The sequence below is a fragment of the Centropristis striata genome, chromosome 2 (assembly GCF_030273125.1).
Source record: "Centropristis striata isolate RG_2023a ecotype Rhode Island chromosome 2, C.striata_1.0, whole genome shotgun sequence".
In the NCBI taxonomy this organism is placed as follows: Eukaryota; Metazoa; Chordata; class Actinopteri; order Perciformes; family Serranidae; genus Centropristis; species Centropristis striata.
This window is the reverse complement of record NC_081518.1, coordinates 35,941,006-35,964,874: the sequence shown is the minus strand read 5'-3', so window position 1 is coordinate 35,964,874 and position 23,869 is coordinate 35,941,006. Positions and strand designations below refer to the sequence as shown.

Genomic DNA, 23,869 nt, shown 5'->3' with positions numbered 1-23,869 from the left:
TTGCACTGGAGCCTCCTGCAGGTACAAATTCGATTCCAAACCCCAGAAGAAACAAAAACAATTCAGCGGAGCAAGGCAACCTGACAAAAAATCTCAAGAGGCTGATTCTGCTAAGAGGGTCTGTGCAGTCTAGAAACGAGTGCCCTTACGCTTCCACGGCTAATATGTTTAAAAACCTGAAAAAAATACAAATTTTATTCCACAGCAGGACTCATGGGGACAAAGTCAGATAATGACTACAGGATTAGAATTTTTACTCTCTCCCTAGTTGACCACATTTAATATTAAAGAAGGTAATTCATGCATTTTGTAGTTTTATTAGTCTGTCATGTTGATATATGTAAATTTCAACAGTTTTTTTTATGCAAATTATGGCCAATGAGGTTTCTACTGGTTATAAGACCAGAGAGTTGGTGTAGTTATTTTGTCTCTTTGCCTACCTAGTTTTTTAAATTTAATATGAAAATTGAAGAAAATGGTTAATGGTTAATGTATGTATGTATAATGTATTTTATTTTGTGAAGCTCTCAGTCATTATGTGCTGCATATAACTCTTTGAAAGTAAAGCATCCTACTTGAATTCTAAAGACATTTCTGCATAATACAACCCCATTCCAAAAAAGTTGGGACATTGTGTAAAACGTAAATCAAGCAAAATGCATCAAATTAGTTTCTCTACTGCAGCAACAAGAACTAAACTTTCCAAGTGAAGTGAACAGTTGGGCTTGAGAACAGACATGGCATGTTATTGTTTGACCCTGTGGGTTTTACTATACCTGGGTACGGACAGCAGACGAGTCAGTAAGGTCGGTTGGCATCCTTTGGCCGCTTTAGCTGCACCTTCAGCCTCTTCATGCCTATCTGAAAGCCGTTCATGGCCTGGATAGCGGCTTGAGCACTGGACGGGTTATCAAAACTCACAAAGCCTGAGAACGGTAGAGAGATGGGGAGGCAGAGAAAAATGGGAAAATGAAAAAAAATAGGAACAACACATGAGGGGAGAAGAATGGGGGTGAGATGAGAGAGACAGAAACAGGAGGAAGAGAAAGGGAGGAAAGACAGGCGAGATGAAAGAAAAAAGAGGGGAGAAGAAGACCCTTTTTAACTCTCAACAATGACACAACAATAGCTCTTTGTTTTCTCTTTTCAGCGGATTAATTGAAAATCTTTGAATTAAAAAGATTACATAAAATACCACAAAGGCTAATAACACAGATATTATAAATCAAACGAAGACAAGCCATTAGAAACCGCGAGTTTAACTTGAGCAGAGAACAAAAAACATGAAAAGGTGTTCAAAGATTAGAGAGAAAAGAAGGAGTCTCATGTTGTGTGTGGACTTTTAGAGCAAAGTCTGTAAATGTTACCTGAGTGTTTGAGCCGTACGGGAGTGACAGCTCTGTGTGTGTGTGGGTGTGTATTTTCATGTATGTGTGTGACTGAGCATGTATCTAAGTAAAGAGTAAAGGGCACGGGGGTCGTGACGAGATGCTAGGAGCAAGGTGTGTAGGACGGAGGTGCCTGCTGCTCTGAGTTATCACCTGGGTGTCGAGGCGGAATGAGCCCACAGCTTTCCACACCGGGACTCCTTGCCTGCTCTTATCAGACACCTCTGTGATTGACGGCCCGAATTTTCCGCCTGCCAGCTGATTTGATCACACCGCTATGGGTCCAATTTAATTTGGGGGGAGAGGGCAGGCTTTTGTCAGTGCGGGTGAGATAAGGCTGCTGCTTTTACAAACCCTTTAAACAAACTGAGCAGGGAAGGGCCTGTCAGTTGGCAGTGATCCCCCTCCCAATCCCACAAATACACACACACACTATCCCTGGCTTTAACAAATCTCCATACGTCACATTTACATCCACATGCCAAAAAAGGTGATAGGATGCTGGGGGTCAAAGTATGGAAGGAGAGGACAAAGACTGCACTGCAAATTTTAAGTGCTTGAATCCATGTACATTACAATAATCTAAAGGCAGAATAAGATATTTAACATGTTTCCAGTTTTAGCTGTTTTCTCCAGACAAAGTAACTCGTTGAAGTTTCATATCTTTGATGCAGAGCTGACTGTGTGGTGTAATACCCCGAACGCTACTTGCGTTTGAGGTATGGCTCTCACAGCAGCCATCCATATTAGCAGAGTGTCTGCACGCTTTGTTATGCTATGCATTTTTAATAAAAACCCACACAAAAGTTGCAAGCAATACTGGGTGACAATGGGAAAATAGTCGAGTACCAGATTGAGAATGCTGCAGTATATAAGTCTCACATTGCCTTCGAATAAAGAGGTACTATGTAGGGATACTGTGTCCTGATGCTGGGGACTATGAGAACTCTTTGTGTACTATTGGCTGTAGTCTAGAGAAGAGGTCCTGATCCTCCGACACTGAACTCCCTTTGAACATGTTAGTCAACCTCCAGGTGATCGGTTGAAGCTGCTTAGTATTCAGATATTGCACTACCTAAAGTAAAATTTAAAGTTTTCATACATTTCTATGCATTTATTCATAGATGTGATCATGACTGAAGATACTGATTATCATTTGATTATAACAAAATTTGGAAACACCAGTGACTTCACTTGGACTTGAGCCTTTTTCACATAGTTCGTTTTTTAAGTGAGGTTGTAGTCAATGTATTACCTGCAGTAGATGATGCTCTGCGTGTTCCTGGTTTGGAGAACAAGACATACGCTCCAGGCAGGAAAAAAAATAATCTATTGCTGAAGACTTGGACTAACACAAAATGTTTTATAGCCACCTAAACAAAGGCCCACCCTAAAAATCTTAAACCCATTATTGTGTCGGCTATATTTAGAATATGTCCAGCGATTTTTGTTGCTTTCCACAGCTGCTTCGTTTGGCACTACTTTTTCTCAACCGTAGAACTCAACCGTATTCTTACCAAAACAGCTGATCATCGGTAGTGTGTGAAGCATATAAGTGCGCTTATGTGTAGGAACATGGAAGTTTTACCTCATGCAAACATACTTCAAAAAATCAACAAGTGCTGGCTTCATCCTTAAATAGAGGCCACCTGATTCACACCTGTTTTTTCACAAAATTAATGACCTCAGTGATTGAATGCCACACTGCTATATTTTTGAACACACCCCTTTCAACTAATTGCCCAATTGCACAGCCTTAAGAGCGTGCATATTACGAATGCTGGGTCTTGTTGGTTTTCTGAGAATCTACTGCAGCTACTGGTACCTTGTTTGCCATGTAGCAATAATAATATACTAAAAACCTGGATTAATCTGGTTAGTCACATTGGATTGCTATTATATTGAACACTACTGCTTGTACAGTACAGTAAATACATGAATGTAAAGATGACAGTGGGTTTCCTTTCTTAGGTGTGTGTGCATGTGTGTTATTCCATTCTCTGAAGACCTTTTGAAATTCATTTTCAAGCTAAATCCAGCTAATTCCACTTAACAAGGTAAGCTTTGATCACTTTTAAAAGTCAATATTGAGTGACTAAACGAAGAGGATTAAGACTATTGTTATACCCATTGAGTCCCAGGTTAGATTAAACACAACCATATAGCTCCTCAACAGTAAATGTCTGCAGGGAGCACACATTTGCCTCCTGATGTTTTATACGTTTGGATGACTCAATAAAGCACCACTCAGTAATAACACAGGCTATAATTACCACCTGAGTCACTTGTGCTTTCTTGTCATCTTCACATTTTAAATTGCTTTGAGGTGAAATGTTTTATAAATCCCAAAGACTTTTCTTCATCTCACCTGCACAAGTGTCTAATATTACACCATGTCGCATATTCATATCATTTTATCGCAAACAGATAAAGATACTAAACTAAACAGACATCTGTCTGAAGTGACAGTGATGCATCCCTGAAGAGTATACTCCAAATCCTACTCCAGAAATACATCCTTTATAAGAACATGCTTCGAGTGCTCCTCCAGTGACCTTTTCATCATATTCAAATTTCCAATCTTCTCTATAAACACTCCATCTCAAAGAGCCATGTCTGGTTACTAACTCAAAATGTAGTTCACCTTTGCTGCACAGAAATCAGGCCCTGTGTGCTTAGATGTTTCTACTGAAAGTCACAAGAATCATTCTGCAGTGGCAAGCAATTTTTCCACAAGTCTTTGACTTGAATCTATTAATAATATCAGCTAAATATGTAACATACTTTCCCCACTGCGATAAGCTGTCTACTAAATTTTGAAGATAAATTAACTTTTACACCAAAGAACTTGATATTTGTACAGAATTTAAGCTGATGATGAATTTGAGGTTATGCTTTTTTAGATTTTAATTAGAAAAAAGTGTTTTTTTAATTAGAACACGGTGTGCTGTTCAAGGGAAAGTAAGACATTAAAATCTGGGTTAACTAAATGCTCACATAAACTGGATTCGATAAACTAAATTGTTTATTATTATTATAAATAATAATAATAATAATAATAATAATAAATATAGTTTTTACTGAATTTTCATTTTGTCCTATTTGAATACCTATTACAGTGCTTTGGAAATGATCTCTTCAGCTAAAAGTACGTTTTTTGGCTCGCTATATATATGGAAGGCTGTCCATTTGGTATTCATCGTTGCAGTAAAAACTGAGATTTTTTTCCTCAAAAAAGTGTTTTTACAAAGGCCAATTCATCACTCCATCCATCTACCTATTTCTTTTCATCTGTATACTGTACATAGATTTGTATACATTATATCTACACCTGTGCCTGCTGCGCCCATTAACCACATCCTCAAGGCTAAACTCACACATTTTTAAGATGAGGTGTTCCTAGTTCGTCTAGGCCTAATAACTTATCCCCCCTAATGCACAGCATCTTCTGCCTAATTTGTTAATGTCTTACAAAGGAGCCCCAGGGCTTCTGCTATAAAAAGGAGGGAGAAATGAGTGAACAAAAAAATCCCCACAAAAGAATCATGGGTTAAATTGCCGTTTTTCAGCCAAGATCTTAATTACAAGCCGCGGAAAATAAGCCGGTGAGACTGATGAGGTCACCGCCCCTTTGTCCTTCCCCCTTGTTGACTGACGGATAGTGATAGCACGAGGCATATGTTTAGAGGAGAACACACAAAGGGAGAGGGAGAGGGAGTCCGGAGATGGACAGAACGAGACAGACGAGGGAAGAGAGGAAGAGAAAGCCTCATAGACATGCCATGTTGAAGAGAAAGTGAAAGAAAGCCAATGCTGTCTCTCTCTCTCTCTCTCTCTCTCTCTCTCTCTCTCTCTCTCTCTGCCTGTCTCCTGGGTGCTGCTGTCTAACTGAATCAACAGTAAGGCCCACACCAGTCTATTATTATCTCTTTAAGCCCATGGATTCCACCTGCGCCGCCTCCATCCTGATGAACTGGTTTGCTGTGTGGGAGGCGAGAGAAGAGGAGGGGAGGGGTGGCGGGATGCTGGTTGCCCGGCTTGAGGACTGAGGGGGGTCTAGGAAAATGCTTTTCTCTTGGGTAAAGGAGTCTGGGAATGGTGGAGAAAGAGAGATGGACTCTGATTGTATTAAGAATGGTGTGATAGAGAGGCTGATGAATAGATGTGTGGAGCAAACAGCAAATGTGGGAATATATTGGGGTCAGAAGCAATATGAGGGATTCATGGTGGATTTGGCTGGTGTTATTTTAGGTGATGAGAGCTCCACCTTCTCACACCCCTCTTTCCATTGCAGCACTTCTTGCTTGTGTGACGGACAAGTGGCAACCTCCAGGGCTGAATATCATAAAAATGAAGCCAGTGTGGAAGTGCCAAAAACTGCAGTTCCTCTAATGTCCAGTCAATCCACATAGAGCAGGAATAAACATATTTAGAGCTGGCACCGTTTATAACATGGTGGCACCTGCTAACGGGCATGCTGAAAATGAGTCTATTAATGGTGCTTTCTAGTTGTTTGTTCATGTGCATATAGACCTACAAAACTAAATGCAGTGGATTTTCATTAACATCTCACTTCTATTGAACATTGCTCTGATTTATGCAACATCAAGTGGTTATTATTGAGAATTTCAACTTTTGTTGAGTTTCTCCAAAAAAGTAGATTTCTATATTTTTTTTATTGTTATAAAGCTGTCTGGTAAATCAATTCATTTATAAAATAAACAAGATGGTTGTTTTTTCCCCAGACTCCAGTTAAGAGAAGAACATCCAATCAGTTCATCCGCTCACCCTGAGAGTCCACTTCTGCAGGCGTTACACAAACAATATCACAAATATAGTTAACCTCAATTTGTTTTTTATTTGTTATCTTTTATATACAACAACATCATATTATTGTATTACATTATTTGAATAAAAGGCTGATTGAAGATGAATGTTAGAAGTTATAGTCGTTATTTTGGAGTAAATTAACCATGGGATCTATTGACCATTTAAAAAAGTAATCAATAGATTAATCAAAAAAATGACCTGTATAATAATTGTTACAAAAGTAATTGTTAGTGACACCCCTAAATATGTTTCCACCTTGGTACAAAGCTGGCACTTTGGAGGAGTGAAGCACTGCCAGGATGGCGACGGCCAGAGCCACTCACATTAAGCTTCATTTTGGCTTTTTCGAAAACCTATGGATGACATCCCAGAGACTCTGTCCATATTTTAAACAGCCTATGGTGATGTAGTGAGGGAGCATTGCTCTGTTTATTTCCTTTCTCCTCATTACTGTAGGTTTTTGACTCACCAAAACATTTGCTCTGATTGGTCGCTCGGTCCACAAACACTTTGGCGGAGATGACGTTGCCAAAAGGCAGGAACATTTGCATGAGCTCCGCATCTCCGAACTCCTGGGGCAGGTGATAAATAAACAGGTTGCAACCTTCTGGCCCTGGTGATGAGAGAAACACAACAGGAGGGTTACATGGGAGCATAAACAGTGAGAGAGAGGCTGACCATAATAACAGGGGTGGAAAAATGACTCAATAAAGCAATCAAGACAATAATGCGAGGAACGGAGGCACCATGTAAACACCAAACTCCGATTAGGTTCCTGCGGCACGAATATTAGTTGTGTTAAACCTAGTTATTGTGAAGTAAACTCCCCTTAATCCTATTTTATAAGTGCTATAAGGTCACACATGTTGTTTGAATCCAATTTTACATAACTGTATAGACAGGTGGCACTTTATTGTAATACGTACAATTAAAAAGTAAAATTTGACTGTTGTTTCAGAATATGTGCAAGTGCACATGTAAACGGCAGACTTTATTCATTCATTATACTTAACTGCTTATCCGCAGACTTGCAGAAGTAAAAGAGAAAAACAGTCCCAGATAAAAAAAAAGACAGAGACAACAGGAGGAAGAAAAGACACAGAGAGGTTGATTGGATGAGAAAGATAAAGTCGGTTATATTGAGAAAGAGAAACACTGAGACACAGAGGAAGAGAGAGGGGTGGAGGAGGAGGAGGCAGAGCATAAGCCAAGTTTTTGTCCCAATTACTGTGTGACAGTAGGACTGTCTTCCAATCTCTCTCCATCCCTCCACACTCATCCACCCAGCTGCCACATATTGTACAGGCCAATCTGGATAAAGGGAGGAATGAACTGGAGAGAGATAGAGAGAGGGAGAGCAAACCGTGGACACACAGTGAGAGAGAAAGATAGAGAAAGAGAGATGTGATGGACTCGGGGACAGTATGCTTGCAGCTGGCTGCCTGGCTAGCATTCTCTCCTGTCTCATTGCTCTGGGTGATAGCATGACGAGATGAGACTGGGGCTGGTGAGAAGGCTGATAAGAGGGCTGCACTGGTGGCTGGCTGTACTGCTGCTATGCCTCAATGAGATAGAGGACACACACACACACACATAGGTTGACAGAGTGAGGTTTTTTTTTAACAGTTAAAGGCAGAATCTCAGTTCTGTTCTGTCTGTTTAGGTTTAGGTGTCTTAAAGAATTCATGCGATGCAAAGAAGTGGTTTGTTTGAGGGAAAGAAATGTCTGCAACTGGTGTTTAAGGAAAGCTGATAGGTTGTTCCACTACTCCTCACAAACAAACCACTACATGTTTTTGGAGACTGCATGAAAACCTTATTTCTGACATTTATTTCCATGTACGCAAGTCTGTCCATTCAGCTGCTGGAAATGTGATTCTGTTCTTACTGGATGTCAGTTAACCTCTGGCTGAATAAAAGTATAGTATATAATCATACAGCCATACAGTACATCTGGGAGACTGCTTGTACTCTTTACCAACAAAGTATACTGCTTTTAATAATTAAAAAAAGTTGATCTCATGAATTTTAAACATTTTTCATTATATTTTTTAGTAGGAATATACAGTTGAAATTGTGATAACTGATGACAGAAAAAAACTTTATAATAAACATGTTTTTTTATTTTTTTTGCATCCTCATTTCATAAAGTAATGCCACCAAAAGTACAATATTGCTTAAATTGTATATGCCATATTTTGTCCACAGTGCAAAAGTGCTAATATAAGAGCGCAAAATAATCTGGAAGTGCATGTTGAAACGCTGATCTGTCTGCATTAGTATATGTGACTCTTGCATACTTAAGGATAAGAAGTCATTTGATATATTTTGCAATTACAAAATGTTTTTTTGAAGGTGGAATTCCACTGATTTTACATATCAAAGTCTGTTTACACATCTTGAGGAGCACTTCTGTATATGTGCAAAAAAAAGTGTCAAGCCTTTTGTGGCTCCAGACTGAGCTGCACAAAGTCTGATAAATCGCCTCAAGTCATGTCACTTGAGTCGGCGTCAGTTGGAGCTGAAGACTACAAGTCTTAAAGTGGTGTGTGGAGTTAGAAAGAAGCGAACTTGCGAGACCTCTGTAGCCTGCTCCTCATCTCTGCTCGAGGCTATAGAGCCTCAAGGCTACATCGGCTGCTGCTAGGATAATACACCGGAATCTCTGACCAAACTGTTGCCAGTTAGAGTTGCATTGTGGGTAATGTAGGCATCAGGTTTTAACAAGGAAGAAGGATGACCTTGAAAATATTCTGTTCAAGCAATTACAGCCTGCAGTGATGTATTCAAACAAATGCTCTTGAAAGTGGTTTTATTATTGCCCTCATGGACAGGTGTGGTAAAGTTGGCATGTGATTTGAGCAAAAGTTAAAATCCTCCATGCATGAATGCATCAAAGCCTTTTTAGTTTGTTCAATACTGGACAGGACTGCATTACTTATTACTTATAATAGCTGCTGCCTCAATAAGTGTACAGTGTACAGCATTGACGTGTAAGACGTAGCTGTGCTGACTAAGATGCTCCGCTGAAGTGAAAAGGACCCATATTTCCAAAGAGTGCAGTGAAGATTTGTTTGCTTAAAATAATATTTTGGGATTTGGTGGGGATTGTCTTTGTTGACACACACAAACACAGACACAGACTGATAGATTGTATTGTTGCAATTGTTAGCTTTCAGAGGGAGGTTGAAGCTGAGGCTTGAATGTGCCTGTGTATTCAGGTTTAGGTGTCTCTTGTTAAATGGCAGGGCTGCAGACTGTGGCAGTGGACTGAGACAGGCTGGGAGCGCAGCCAAAACCCAGAGGAGGCCAGAACTCAGACAAGCCACTGGCTCAACCAAGAATAGCTCTATGTGTGTGTGTGTGTGGCTGTGTCTGAGTGTGTACGTGTAACCATGACTTCTATAATGCTTGCTAATGATTAAAAAATGTTGTGAGGTACTGTGTGTTTTTCTTGTGGTGTTAAATTTTGCCTGCATGTAAAGCAAATAAGCTCCTGACATGTGAGGATAAGTTTGACTATCTATACTTTATTCATACACTTCTGCACTGTGACCCCGGCATGCACTCACACCGCTGAAAAAATGCAAACATACGCTAACTTTACCTCTTGGCAGTGCTGGAGACACTCAATTCCAGAGTTCCTATATTGAATATTCATGCCACTCTATGCTGTCTCATACAATCATATAGATGAATAATTGAGACTGACGAATGGCGTGAAAAAGAGTGATTTACCATCACAGTATATCCTATGCTTTATTACATCTGATGCTGTGGCATAAGAACGAACACTACACTAGGAATGGTAATAAATGATTATGCATGCAGCTAATTAATCTGATGAATATTTATAACCACTTAAACACATTGTAATGGACTGATTAAGCAGTCCAACGCTGCAAGTTTGAATTAGTGCAGTTTTTGAATAATGACAGAGTAACTTTCCATCTCACTGCTAATGTTCTTCTCTTTAAATGGGGAGCCTTTTTCTCACATTTTCCCCAGCCAGCTTTTTCCCTCCCTCGCTAATTCAAAGCAGCGCAGCTACATTAGAATGGAACATGGCAATTATCACCTTTTATCTTGGGTGGGCGCGCTTGCTCGCTCTTACCTTCCCTCTGTTGCTGGGGAATGATGGTTGGTTGCTGGGGGAACGCTTGGCTGATTGGCGCATAGGCGGCAGGGTAGGCTGCTGTTGCAAAGGGAGAACCAGAGTGGAATTTTTCACATCTCCATTTTCATATTTGACACAACAAAACTCAAATCATTATTCCATTGTTCATTTGCGTCCTCTAGACATTGCATAAATAAATTGCATTATGACTGGAAGCCTGGGCTCATTTGGCTGGTGGATCACTGCACAAAGAGTATGGCAAAAGGGGAGTGGAGTGCAGTTCAACTAAGCAGACACACAAAGAAAGAGAGGGAGACTTACACCGTGTTAATGAGAGCTGATGTCAGGCAGAAAGCAGTGGTTATGAGAGGTCTATGTCATCTCTCATGTAGGAGGCTATGGCAGGTTCAGATCCTCAGCTCTCGGTGTACTTTTGGAATTAAGAATTTTTTTTGTGTGTGGGTGTATAATCAAGTCCACTGAAAATCCTTTTTCAATCCTAATGTAAAGTAGCTTAATCCGGGAGGAAATTGGCTGTCCGGCTATCTCTACCTGTCATAGTGTCTACTGATGTGGCAAACAGAAGGGGAGAGGGGAGAGGGAAAGGGACAGATGGAGGAAGTGAGAGAGGAGAGGAGGAAGGAGAGACGGATCACCTGCGTAGTGTTGGACGCCAGCATAAGCCTGTTGGAGAGGGTCAGTCACCGTTGGACTCTGTGCTGCAGAGAGACGAGAAGAGAGACAGAGAGGGAGGTGACAAAGAGGAAAATGAAAGCAGACAGGACAAAGAGGACAGAGAATGGTCAAGATAGACACAAAGAAAGATATAGAGAGAATGTTAAAGACCGAGACAGAAATTGGCTTAGCTGTAGAGAACCATCAGGGGGTACGATCACACAGGGAGTGGGAGAAATTTGGGTTGTCATATCTCAGTTCTTCAAAATGCCTGTTCGCCCCAGATGTTTGCATCAAATATTAACAACATGCCAAACAAACCACTTTGTAGTTCATTACAATTGCAGCTGCCTTTGCATAATGCAGAAACGGGGAGTGTGTGTCTGTCAGTTCTTCAGGAATCAGTCCCAGACAACATTAAGAAGCCGCGGACGGGCTGAGACACATCAAATTAACCATAATGGACTGATGGATGAACTGATGGATTCATCATGATACTGGAGCTGGCTGCTCAGAAATCTGCCAAAGACACTGTTGATTGACCCTCAAGCCTTAAACGTTCAGTTCGAATCAGAAAAAGGCGTAATGAGAGTGCGAAGTAAAAAAGGACTCTTGTCAACTTTTGAGCAGCACCATGCGATGTAATCCAATCTGTCGCCACTGGCTTGTTCAACTTGCATCGTGGCAATAAGGTGATGTTCCTATTCAGATCAAGTGCAACACGAGAATAATTCACATATCACCATCAGTGCATGCAGCTAATTGTAAGTGTCAAGGTCAGGGCAGCAGTCTCAGGACTCTAGATGTTACAAATATATCTCATGTTTCTTTTATGTAAACCTTGATTCGCTCACCTGGGTAAGGGTGAATACCATTGGTATAGATGGGCTCAGAGGCGGACTGCCCGTTGCTTTGAGGCGGGAGGGCACTGAATCCGTTGACCCCGATAGGGGTGGCTATGCTGGGCACGGCTGTGGCAGAGATGCCCGGGGGTGTGCTGGTGCCTGCAAATAGATACGGAGTCATTATGGAAACTGCAGGGCACATACTTCACATGCTACAAAAATAAAGGCACAAGAAAAGTATATTTTTCTACTGAAATGTACATGTTCCCATAAATGTCATACTATTTACACCCACATCATGGGCCCTGATAAGCACTAATGCATACCCTTTTACTAATGCATACCTTTTTACCTCCCATGAACAGTGTAGTTTGGTAAACTGGTACAAATTCAGCCTGAACAGTTACTAAAATCACTCCATATAGCACAATGATTAAAATGTGAGGGTGGGACTGAGGGAAGGCACTGTTCCACCACTATAATAGAACATGGGCTAATGAAGTTGCGGGTACTCTGACTTCTGAATATTTCCCTCATTATTATAGCCTTGTTTGAAGTTATATGTCTGTCATTTTGGGTACATAAGTACTTGGGATGTGTGACATGGTAATATTTTAACCGATAACCTATAATTACCTACCTACCTATGGTCGATACCAATAAACGCACAGACAATTTCCCATTTTTGTAATTTAAATAGAAGTTGATAACCAATAGTTCATGCACACCTGTAGAAATGCTATGATTTAGTGAGCTAAGAAGGATGTTTTTATATTTCGTAGCTCTGACCGAACAAAATCTAACAGACAACTATATTGTTAACACAACAAAAACAAAGTTCTACATCTTTAAATGTACATTATTTTCCAGTAGAGTATGTTAAAAAGTTTCAGAAACATACTTTACTAGACTATATACTATACCATTATATACAGTACTTTTGGCTTTTAAAGAGGATTTTGCCAAAATATTCAAATAAAATACTTAATCTGAATAAATACATAATCTGTCAAATCCAACATGTTAAATACTCAACACAAATGACAAGCCACCACCACCTACTGTATCAGAGAGTGCTGATGCTGCTCTTGCTAAGTCAATGAAATCAATTTGGCTTTGTATTATCATAGGCTATCATTTCTTTAATCAGAATTATACATGTTAGTAAACAATTCCCATTATTGGCTTATAATTCATCAGTACCAATACATGTCATGCATCCCTAATGTCGGCCCTTTTGAAGGTACAAAAAGAAGTGGTACATATTGACTCACAAGAAAAGGAACCATATTGTTCAGTATATTGGATGCAGAGACCTGTGCATCTTTTTCTCCTTGTCGTGATATTCCAAGTCTGTCACCTTGTCAGTGCCCTTTTGTGCAGATGGATTTTTATTATTTTTCTAATCCAGGTGAAGGGCATTTAAGTCATGTAGGATTATGTTTGATAGGTATTACCTGGTATATGTAGGCCTTGTGGATTACAAATGCCAGGTACAGCGTCAAGCCACTTTATTTAATACATTTGCAATGACCCTGCCTTCAGGCGGCCTGCCTACTTAGTGTCGAGCCATCAAAGCTCCTCATGACAAGGGCCAAAAAGATAGTTCAGACTGGGGTCCAGGATTATCTCACACAAATCTTTGCTCTTATATTGTATAAGCCAAGGACTCTGCATCCAAAGTCATCGGATTGGCTGTGTTCCCAGAAAACACACACTGTCACAGAGACACAGAGGGAGAGAGCGACAGACAGACAGAGAGCGGGAGAGAGATAATGAGAGAGACTATAATGTGGCTGCCAATGAGTGTCAAGGAATGCTGTACATTTTCTCCCATCATGCCCCCCCTTCAATATAAGGCCCTAGCTTTCCTTAATTCAACACTGGCAATGTCTGTTGGATGGAACCTACTTCTTAAAAAATGTAACAAGGGCAAAATCAGAAAGGCCTTGAATGAATACATTACTACTGCTTCTATAATTCTCGCTAATGATGAAAAGGTTTCCAGGGCAGCAGTGAAAAATGGAGAGAGAAGCCCTGCGTGTGTACATGTGTTTGCATGTGTGTCGACTTTTGCACCCGAGTCAGTTAGTGTGTATACCTGAGGACGGTGTCATGGGAGTAGCCACCAGGCCGTTGACATTGAAAGCTGCCATTTGCTGCATTTGCGCGGCAGCGATGGCTGCCATGGGGTTCAGGTAGGACCCTTGTGTTGCTGCCATCAGGGCTGCTTGCTGTTGCATCATCTGCTGTAGGATTAAAGAGCAGTGGGGAGAGAGGCGATTGGTGGGAGGGATGGAGGGAAGGACAGGAAAGGAAAGGAGGGTGAAATAGCCGCAGGACCAGAGCATGTTTACTCTCACATCTCTGTTTGCTTGGCCCATGCCTTGTTCTTGAACAGAGTGGTCTGTGTTGCCCTGCAGCGTTGCTTCCCAGCTAGTGTAACACCGCTCTGGCCTCGTGCTCATTATACTGACACAAGATAAAGGCTATGTGGTGAGATGAGTTTAGCGAGCTGGAGACTATGTATATCTATATGTACTGCATATGTATAACTCCGCCAAGCTGGTGGAGAGATTGTGCGTGTGTGGGTGATTCTCACCTGTCAGGGTGAGTTGTTAGATACTGTGTGAGTGCAAAATCTCGCAGACTCCTAACTCAGGCTGTGACTTTCATGTGTGACTATGAAATGCAGGCTAGGGTTGGCTGGCAGGGAAAGGGGTTGGAGGCGAGCGGCTTTGGGTTCTTGGTAATGAAGTGCACCTCTGAGTGTGAAGGCATATGTGTAAGGAGATGAAATGTTAAAGAGGCAAGCTTGGGTTGACTTAAATGTACCGACCAAGTCAGGAAATGTGTGAATCTAAAGTGAATATGGATGCTAACACAAAGTGAGCATACATGATCAGCAGTTTCCCTGGACAAATGAAGGGATAAAAAGACATAGTACAAAATAAGCAGTGCAGCATTTCTCTTTAAAGCCCCTGTAAATGTGGACTCTAACAGCCATTTAATAGTGTGAATCACTTAAGGAGTTGTTCGCTGGGAGTGTCACATGCCTGGTGGGAGAAACAGTGAATTCAAACCTCAAATCAACACAACATTTTCTGTTTTCTTTTTTAAAGCTCACCGTCTCCTCCCCCGCCGGGCTGAGACTTACAGCATGAGAGTAGGCGCCATAGGCCCCAAATTGGATGGTCATGGGACTGAAGATGCCGAGCTGGCCCGCCATCTGGTGCATCCTGCGCAGGGTCCTCTCCTTATCAGTGTCTGCAAATTTGACCACCAGACTGGACGAGGCACCCTAAAGGGGCACATGTATTTACAAGGTTATTGAAATGTGCAACTAAACCTACATATGAGTTTTTTTTAGACAGTTACGTTTTTCAATTAATGTCTTTCATGTGTGTCTCATAAAATTTTTTTAATGGACACCCTGCAGTGTGTTATCATGCTTTTCACTGTCTGCACAGAGATTATCAAAAGCAAATGAATATGAAACAAACAATCTGGATCTAGATATAATAACTCGATTGTGCTGTCAATGTTTCAGCAAAGTTGGACAAACAGTAATACTAACTTTTGCAACTACCATGGTTACTTTCAATCAGCAGCATTTTGCAGATTGCACCTGTCACTTCAGCTGGCCAACCAGCTAATGAGCTTGTGTTTGTTAGCTAAAACTGGTTGAACATCCTTCGACTGAATAAATAGTTATTCAGTGGGAAGAAACTGAAAAATAAGGCAATAAAAAAAAACTCTGTAATCACAGTATTTTGGAAAGCTTAAATCCATTTTCTAAAGTGAAAATACTGCTCTAATCAAAGCGCATGTCTCTGGGTGATAAATGATATGTCTGACAAGTCTATTGCTTTAGTTAATATGTGATGCTTTAACTGGAAGTTTGCAGATATGTGATCACATTAAACACTATCAGTCTGACCATTACCTAAATATAGGCCATTAAGAAACAAGGTTGCAGAATGCATGCATTACATTTGCATCTTTTATTGCGCAGCTAAAAATAGCTTTCTCCTAATGTGTGTGTGTTTCCCTCGGGAAATGACCTACAACAAAATGTAGGTTTCATAATAAAAAGATGTGGAGGTTATCTGTATCTGTGCATCAACCTCCTTTATTAAAAACACGACAGTGAGTTCTCACCACAAAGGACAAACAGTGGTGAGCCTGTCAATCATTTCTGTCCTCTGATTGAGTGTACACAACATTAAAGACCAAATATCTTTCAGCCAGTTAAAGTGAATGTGCACCTCAGTCATTTAGCTGTCAGCATTAAATGGGAGAGAATAAGTGAGTGATATTTGCTTTTGTGAACTTTCCAACTCCACTGTATACACTGGAAGTGAACTGTGATCCTAACCAGATCCCACAGGAGTCCCAGTCCCCCAGTGGTGAAGCTCCACTGAATACAGTACTGGGTAATTAGGTCTGACAAAAGCCTTCGGCATGTGGAGGGCCAAGTATTGACTAATGGCTCTGCCTTATGGCAGATATAGTTCCGTATTGATGTCCGTGCTCCTGAGTTTGCATCCAATTAAATCATTTGAGACAGAGACCAGAGTCAGTTCCTCACGTGACATCCAGGCAAGGAGAGAGGCAGGGAGAGTGTCTGTGTGTGAGTGAGAGACACAGACATAGAGAGAGAGAGAGAGAGAGAGAGAGGATGAGGGTGCTGCCAGGCAGAGAAAGCAGCCACAGACACTGTCAAGAGGACCAGGCTCCTATTTAATTACAGGCAATGCATGCTGGGAAAGAGCACGGAGCACCACCAGGACAGAAGGACACAGGCAGCCAGGGGGCAGTCAGGATATGATTAGTAAGATCATAAAAGCAAAGACATGGGGAGAAAAGGACTCCATAATCACAACTTGGATTCATCTTTCACAAAATGTGTCATCCTGACAGGTTCAGTACAAATTCAGGCTTTGATTTAGATTTCCATATTTTCTTTGGGTGTGGAAATCGAAAATGTCAGTGCAGGGGACATAGTGACAGAGAAAGACGAGGCTGACCAGTGTGAGTGATGATGCATGCACCTATTTTTTTGTGTGCAGAAGTTTATGAGTCTCCGTCTAAGAAATTGAAATTGAAAAAGCTCTTCTACAGGTCCAAGTTTAAGCTCGAGTGCTGCTTACAGGAGGCACATTACTAAAGCAGAGCTATCCAAACAGAAAATCATAGAAACAAACAAACTCATGCCCTGTGAAGCTGAATACGGCAACTGCACAGTAAGTGCATGTGTATTCAGCCACTAAACAAACACAGTCTCCGTGTTACTGTTGTGCAGTCTTACTTCATGCTATTTCATAGTAATTCATACAAAAAGCGTGTCCTATTTTCATAAGCGCTTCATGAAATTTTAAACAGGAACAGCTAAGCGATAGTGCCATAGAGAGGGCAGTTTGCCAGGGTGGTCTCGTGCTTTGTGGTTTGGTTAGTCATGGTGCAACAAACCTTACATAATATCTAGTCATATATTTATTCTGCCAAAATGTATCCCATTTTCCTCCATCACCCTAACATCATTCTCACCCTTCAGCGACTGTTTTTTTTCTTATCTGTTTTTTCTTTTCTTTATAAAAAACAAATGTGCAAAATGAATGCAAAACATAAACATGTTCCTGTTCAGAGGCTTTGCAAGCAAGCTATTTCACTAACCCATGTGGAAAGTGTCTTACAAAGGTTCTATTAACACAACCAAGAGAATGTGTTGGCCGTAGATAACTGTGAGAAAGAGGCTGGGGAATGAAGGAAGGCATCAGCACGGACCCCAGGGACAGTGCGTCTCAGATGGGATCCTATCAGAGCCAGCCAGCACCCCACCTCAGGCCAGAGGAGACCCATCTGGTGTTTCTCCCTCGATGCCATTTCAATTAGCTAAATCAATACTCCGACGTGGCGGCGTTAACGGCACAGTTTTTCCCTTTCTAATTTCATTTCATCCCACCTCCTGACCTTTTTTCCTTCTTTCTCAACTTTGCAGGCCAGTTGAAGGGACTGGGCTGTTGGATTTAATGAGGCTGGCACTGAGCAAACATCCTCCTCCAGCGTTGTTGCTCAAGCCTGCCCACAGCATGGGGGCCTGGCATTTAGATCACATTCATTTTCTGCTTTGTGTAACTGTGTATTCTTACATTCATTTAATACCTCATGAAGAATGCATTGTGAGCATTGGGGCTGTGAAAGCCTGAGGCTGCCTGTACCCACTGCACCGTGACTCAAGATGAGGCGAGCCGGGCCCGGGTCTGGCTTCTCCCAGCAGAGTGCTCTGCTCTAGACGACAGCACGGGAGGAGACCCAGTCTGCAATGTCTCCAATGAACTGAATTGGCAGCAGCATTAAAGCACTACAACAGCCTCTGCATGTGTTGTCAGCAGTGCCACTCATGTCAGAGCCTAGCATTTCTGACTTTCACAGCATAAAAGGCAAAATATCCCTTCTAAAATATACAAAATAAATTCTCTCATCCTCACCCCTGAACAGGTGAATTTCATATCCTCACATCTCAAGCGAGGCTATTGTGAATAGATCCAAGGCCTAATCAGAAAAAAACAGATTTCAGAGTGTGATCCCCCTCAAGGGTTTCTACCCACATAAAGAAATAGTGATATGTGGCCAGGTAATGAAGGAACAGGTGGTAGCAGACAACAGGCACTGGATGCAAAGCAGCCACTCCTCACTGGTAGCAGAAAATCACAAGCTGACAAACAAACAGAATAATAACCTCCACCGGCATGACTCCCATACCTGGAGAGAAAATGAATTTGCTGAATTTGATAAGGGCCAACAGGGAGCCTTCACTTTTGACAGGTACAACTAAGGAATTTGTCACGGGTTCAAAAACTAATCTAATTTCTTGAACAACACACTTGACTTGTGAAAATCTCCCATAATGGATTTTGTATAGGCCGCAAAATGTGTAGATGGAAAAATACACAACGGTAATTGAGGGATTAGAACTCAACTACACCACAGAAATGGCATTACGCTTTTATCTCTGCATTACTGTGATACAAAGACACTGGCGTTAAGTGTGTACTAACAGGTAAACAGACACTCATCTTCCATCCTCTACAGAGGCTTACAGCAGTATAATACAACGCCACACTCATTGAAGGGAAAGCTGCCATTTCAAAAAGCATAATAATGATTAACAACAAACCTTCTTTCTCCTCCATTCAGCAAACATGTAACAACTTATTTTAAATGACAAGTGAAAGTTCCAAAATGATCTCAGGTTTCTACAGACTCCAAAAGTGTTAATCGAGAATCTGTAAGAAATTAATTGAATACACCATAACAAGTTTGTTTGGTAATTGGATGAACCCCCCGTTGGCTTTGTATTCAACTCTCTGAACCTTGCTACATCTCTGCTAGCCTCATGGGAGGACTGTCTCTCATTAGCACTGGATGATGCTGTCTTGGTGTGGCCCTCGCTGTCCACCACATACTGCTGCAGCTGCCGTGCACACTGCATCAAGCCAAAAAGACACAGAAGTACAGTACTGTCATTCACATTGGTATTTTCATTTGCTGTATATACTGCATTGTGTAAATAACAGTTTCCAGCACAATATGTGTGCAGCGCAAAACACAAAACTCCATGTCAGCTACAAGCCTGCTGAGATTCTACAATAGTTTCATGTGGCATTTGATGAATTGTGTTACAATGACAATGCTTTCTGGCTCAGTCTTATCTCTCATTAATCCGGAACTATAGTATCACACACATGCACGCTCGTGTTGCTGCCAGCACCGGCGAGCTCCACAGGCCCTGTCAGCCACGCTGTGACACCGAACATGACAATGTCTGCAATTTGCTGGGTGCTGTCTGCCTGCCCCCGGCTCTGCCATTTGAAGTTTTGCCACCTGTGCCTCTGCAGCCTTACTGTAATTCAACAGATGAACCAGTGCGAGCGCCTGTTCTGTGCCCAATCACCTTTTAAGTTAATTTTGGAAGCACCTGCAATCCGCAATAAACATCAATTAAAGCTATGACCCGATCTATCAGCGCATGCCCTTCGGTGGCATCCCTTGCCCTTAAGCTTCATTAAAGCCTTTCATTTTGGGCCAGCGTATTTTGGTGCAGGTATTATTTATGGCATGTGTGCGTGTGCCAGGTAACACAGATGCTGGAGAGAGAACATTAAGAGGGAGAGAGAGACGGAGAGTGAGTGAGAGACAACTCTTTGTTCAAGGTTCATCCAGACCTCACAGCTGGCAGCAGGCAGTGAGCAGAGCAGCCCACTCTCTGAATCCTGCCTCCTGTTAGTCTGTTGTTGACGACATGTGGCAGTGATATTATCCAAATTAACTGCATCCCCCATCGGTACCAAAGCCTTAGTTGGCTACTAATGGCCACCTTGCCTATTAATTTGAGAGGAAGTTGGATTTGGGGAGAGGAGGATAACAGGTGCAGGGATAGAGGGAGCGAGATATGGATAATATAGATTATTAATGAACTTTTGGATGGCTCTTGATCCGCCCCAGGTCTGTTTGGGGCTCCATATGTTGCTTTGGACAGTTCATCTGCAGTAGACCTCAGGTGGCTCAATGGCTCAGACCTAATGCAACTGTGCCCGTGCTACAGCAACACAAACACACACAAAGTGTGCAAAAGTGGTCCACATGAGCCAAATTTTGATCCCTACAAGAAAGCAAAAAAAACAGCGCCAGAGGAGTCCAATTATGCAAATCTCCTGAATGTAAACATATTCTGTTGATTGAGTCAACAAGATATTTTGAGTACAAGGTAAATATCTTGATTATAATCAAATTTCAGTAAGAGGCCTGTCATAATTGTGCACGATCAGTGTGCAACATGATTATTGTTTGGCTCATGGCCCACTGCTTATTAAATTTTGACCCTTGTGGTTTACATGCAAAAAAAGTTTGGTCTTCACTGAGCACAACAACTACACACAGTTAAACCGACTCTACCACTTATTTCCCCTCCCTCACTACTTCAATGTAATGCAAAATGAGGCGGCATCAAAAAGATGTGTAAATTACATCTGGCTTCCAGGACACTATCTGGCTGCCAGGAAGCGTCCGTAAATATTTATTGCGGAACATCAGTGAAGTGTGTGAAGGTGCGGATGTCTGCCAGAAAGTGTGTGTGCTCGCGTGTGTGTCCAGCTGTGCAGTACTCAACATACACCAGCATCGGCAGGGAGCTGCTTCCTAATTCATCATTTCTTTTACTTAAGCCTTTTTGGTGGTCTTGTTCAAGCCCGACAGAAGTATATCCAACTCGTAATTTACTGCAGCTTGACAAGAGTAACAGGTTTGATGGCCTCATTCTTAAACTCAGCAAATCAACACCAACTAAAGTTATATCATGCATCTCATCTCTCAGCTATTGTAAGTCAAAGATCATTACCTGCTCACTACAATTCATTTTAGATTTATAGCTGAACTACCTTCCACAACAAAAGTACATTTAAATCTACATCTTTTGTGTAGAGTGATACAGTTCAATGATTCCTGCATCATTCTCTTGCATTATGTGCAAGGTCTCCTCCTTTATTAAAGTATATGCATGTGATATTCTATGCAAGGGTCAATATGTGTTCTCACCAAAATCATGAGAACAGACACCTTAATTTGGCTTATATGTCTGTAAAAACCAATTAAGTGGTTCCCATGCAATCTGATTTACCACTTGGCAGAACAGCTGTATCAGTAATATTTGCAACTTAACATTATTCCACAACAGATAAAGATAAATACCCCAATCTTGGGTAGAATATACCCAGGCTGCGGAGAATAAATGTAGAAAAGCTAAAAGTTAATGTGAGGCTGATAAACTGCAAGTGTTCCACAATATGAAGGACTTAATGCTGAAATATCAGGAAGCAGTTAAGGAAGCAAAAGCGGCTTATTAATCTGACCTCATTTTGAAGATCCATCCTAACTCTAGGGTGCTTTTCAATATTATTGACTTACTTGTTAACCTCCCTTCTAGTCACTGTAATGAAGCCTCCCTTGATAAGTGTTTTCAAGTGTTTTAAGTGTTTAATATTCTTTAACAAAAAAATAGTCCCCTGACAGGGCCAAACTGTCACCGTTAATGATTTGGATGTGATGAGCTGTTTTTAAGTAATTTTTCCGATGTTGTGGGTGGAGGCAGTGGCTTATAAAGCCTCACCTGTCCCCCTTCTTTTTGCAAAATATTCAGCAGCCTGAATGTTATCTATTATTTATAGCACTCTTGCCACTTGTTTAATTTATTTTTTTTGACATGCGGTTGGTCTCAGTCAAGGTTCTTTTTTCCTCTGTTTGGTCTGTTGGAATATTTGCAGTAATATCCTCCTTTCACCCATTCAACATTTACAGTATCCCTTCATGTTTATACGTGGACATATCAAAGCAAACCAAAAAGTTTCATTGTTATGCTGATGACACACAATTATATGTAGGTGTATGGAATTATAACACTACCTGTCGAGCCATTCCCATAAATTGCCTAGACAGCATACAAAGTGTCAAAAGTTAATTACACCAATTCTGAAATTATCTTTTTTGGCCTACTACCTCAATTAAATTGCTTCACCATGAAGATGACAAACTGTCTCCTAATGTAAAGCCACTAATTTCACACTAATTTAAATTTTTAGGAACGGGTTAAGAGAGCTGTTCAAACTATTAACTTTTGACAGAGGACTATTTCCCCATGTAAAGAGAAACATTTAAATCCAAAAGTAATCAGAAAATAGTCCTCCATGCCGTTTGCTCTTGTTAAGCTAAAAAATAAGTAAGTCTGTCTTTCACTTCTTTCCCACTTGCACAACAGTATCCTGTTATGATTGGCTGTCATTTTCAGAAATGAATGTTCCTCAACTGTATCACTTTTTATTCCATATTACCAGAGTTGCATCCAGAGGTCTTTTGGCAGCTTTCTATTGGCTTATTCACAGTCTACTTAAAATCGATTGAGATTTTGAACAACCTGCCTGAAAACTTACACACATTAAATAATGACACTATTCCGTAAAGCTTCTCTTGTGGCTTGCACTAAATCAATTGTTTAACTTTCTGATATTTTTATTTTTCAGCAGTTTGTAGATTCATCCAGGAGTAAAATGCTGGTGAATATTGAACTTACAATCAACAGGTTGCAAGAAAAAGTTCTCCGATGGGATGCCAGACTTCTCCTTACATGTGAATAGGGCAATTGTTTGCTAAAACATTAACTATAGGAACCTGATAAGTTTCAAGTTCTCTTTGAGACTTTTTTCCCTTTTACTATTACTACAATAAGTAAGAGGAAATTCAATGTTGACTGCAACCATTGCCACGTCATGAAATTTCAAGGATGGGCAATTGTAATTGTTGCCAATTTGTTCCAATTGAAATGCTGTTTATATATATATATATATATATCATTTTTTAATATTATAAAGTGGAATTATACAAGAAAGAAATACAGTTAACCAAAGAACAAACTCAGAACATACTATGCTTTACATTGTACTATTCTTGAACAATATGTGCATAGTTATTTCATTTCTCTCTCTATTATTCCACAAATTCAGTTTCAACTTTATATAACATCATATTTATATATACAGTACAATGTATCCTGAGGACACATTCAAGGATTCATGTGCCGTGCACAGTAATCATATCTTTATAAGACTCTGAATGTACACACACTCTATCTGTCTGCTGAAAAGGTAGTGTGAATAGCAGGAGAAGGAAATGGATATTGAGTGAAAAGACAGATACAGAGTATGCAGCTGTGAGCTGTAAGGTGGCGGATGCTGACTGTGGGAATCTTTTGTGCGTGATAACACACAGCGAGAATGTATGTGAGTCTGTGGACTGTTGATGTGCTTTGAAAAGAGCTACTGTGGTGACTGTATAAATGGATATCTATATAGAATATAGAGTACGTATATAGTACTGTATAGACATACTATATGGTAGTACAGACGAGATAAAGTAATCGATACATAGATAATGAAAATTCTGGTACATTTTGGGTTTATGTA

At 40.8% G+C, this 23,869-nt stretch overlaps 1 protein-coding gene across 4 annotated transcripts in view; it reads right to left on the bottom strand.

Annotated features, from left to right (window-relative positions):
- Positions 1-23,869, bottom strand: part of celf6 (CUGBP Elav-like family member 6) — a 148,301-nt gene that overhangs the window by 5,455 nt on the left and 118,977 nt on the right. For 2 of the 4 annotated variants that reach the window (XR_009395617.1, XM_059350210.1), the window contains 7 exons: positions 14,983-15,156; positions 13,957-14,104; positions 11,865-12,014; positions 10,992-11,054; positions 10,333-10,413; positions 6,688-6,831; positions 777-926 (listed from right to left, as the gene is read on the bottom strand). Coding sequence is in view for 1 of the 4 variants with exons in the window: in XM_059350210.1 (XP_059206193.1) it covers positions 799-926; positions 6,688-6,831; positions 10,333-10,413; positions 10,992-11,054; positions 11,865-12,014; positions 13,957-14,104; positions 14,983-15,156 (888 nt within the window). In the remaining 3 variants the exon portion in view is untranslated. The remainder of the gene's footprint in view (positions 1-776; positions 927-6,687; positions 6,832-10,332; positions 10,414-10,991; positions 11,055-11,864; positions 12,015-13,956; positions 14,105-14,982; positions 15,157-23,869) is intronic. The other 2 variants (XR_009395615.1, XR_009395616.1) reach the window with 2 other exon arrangements.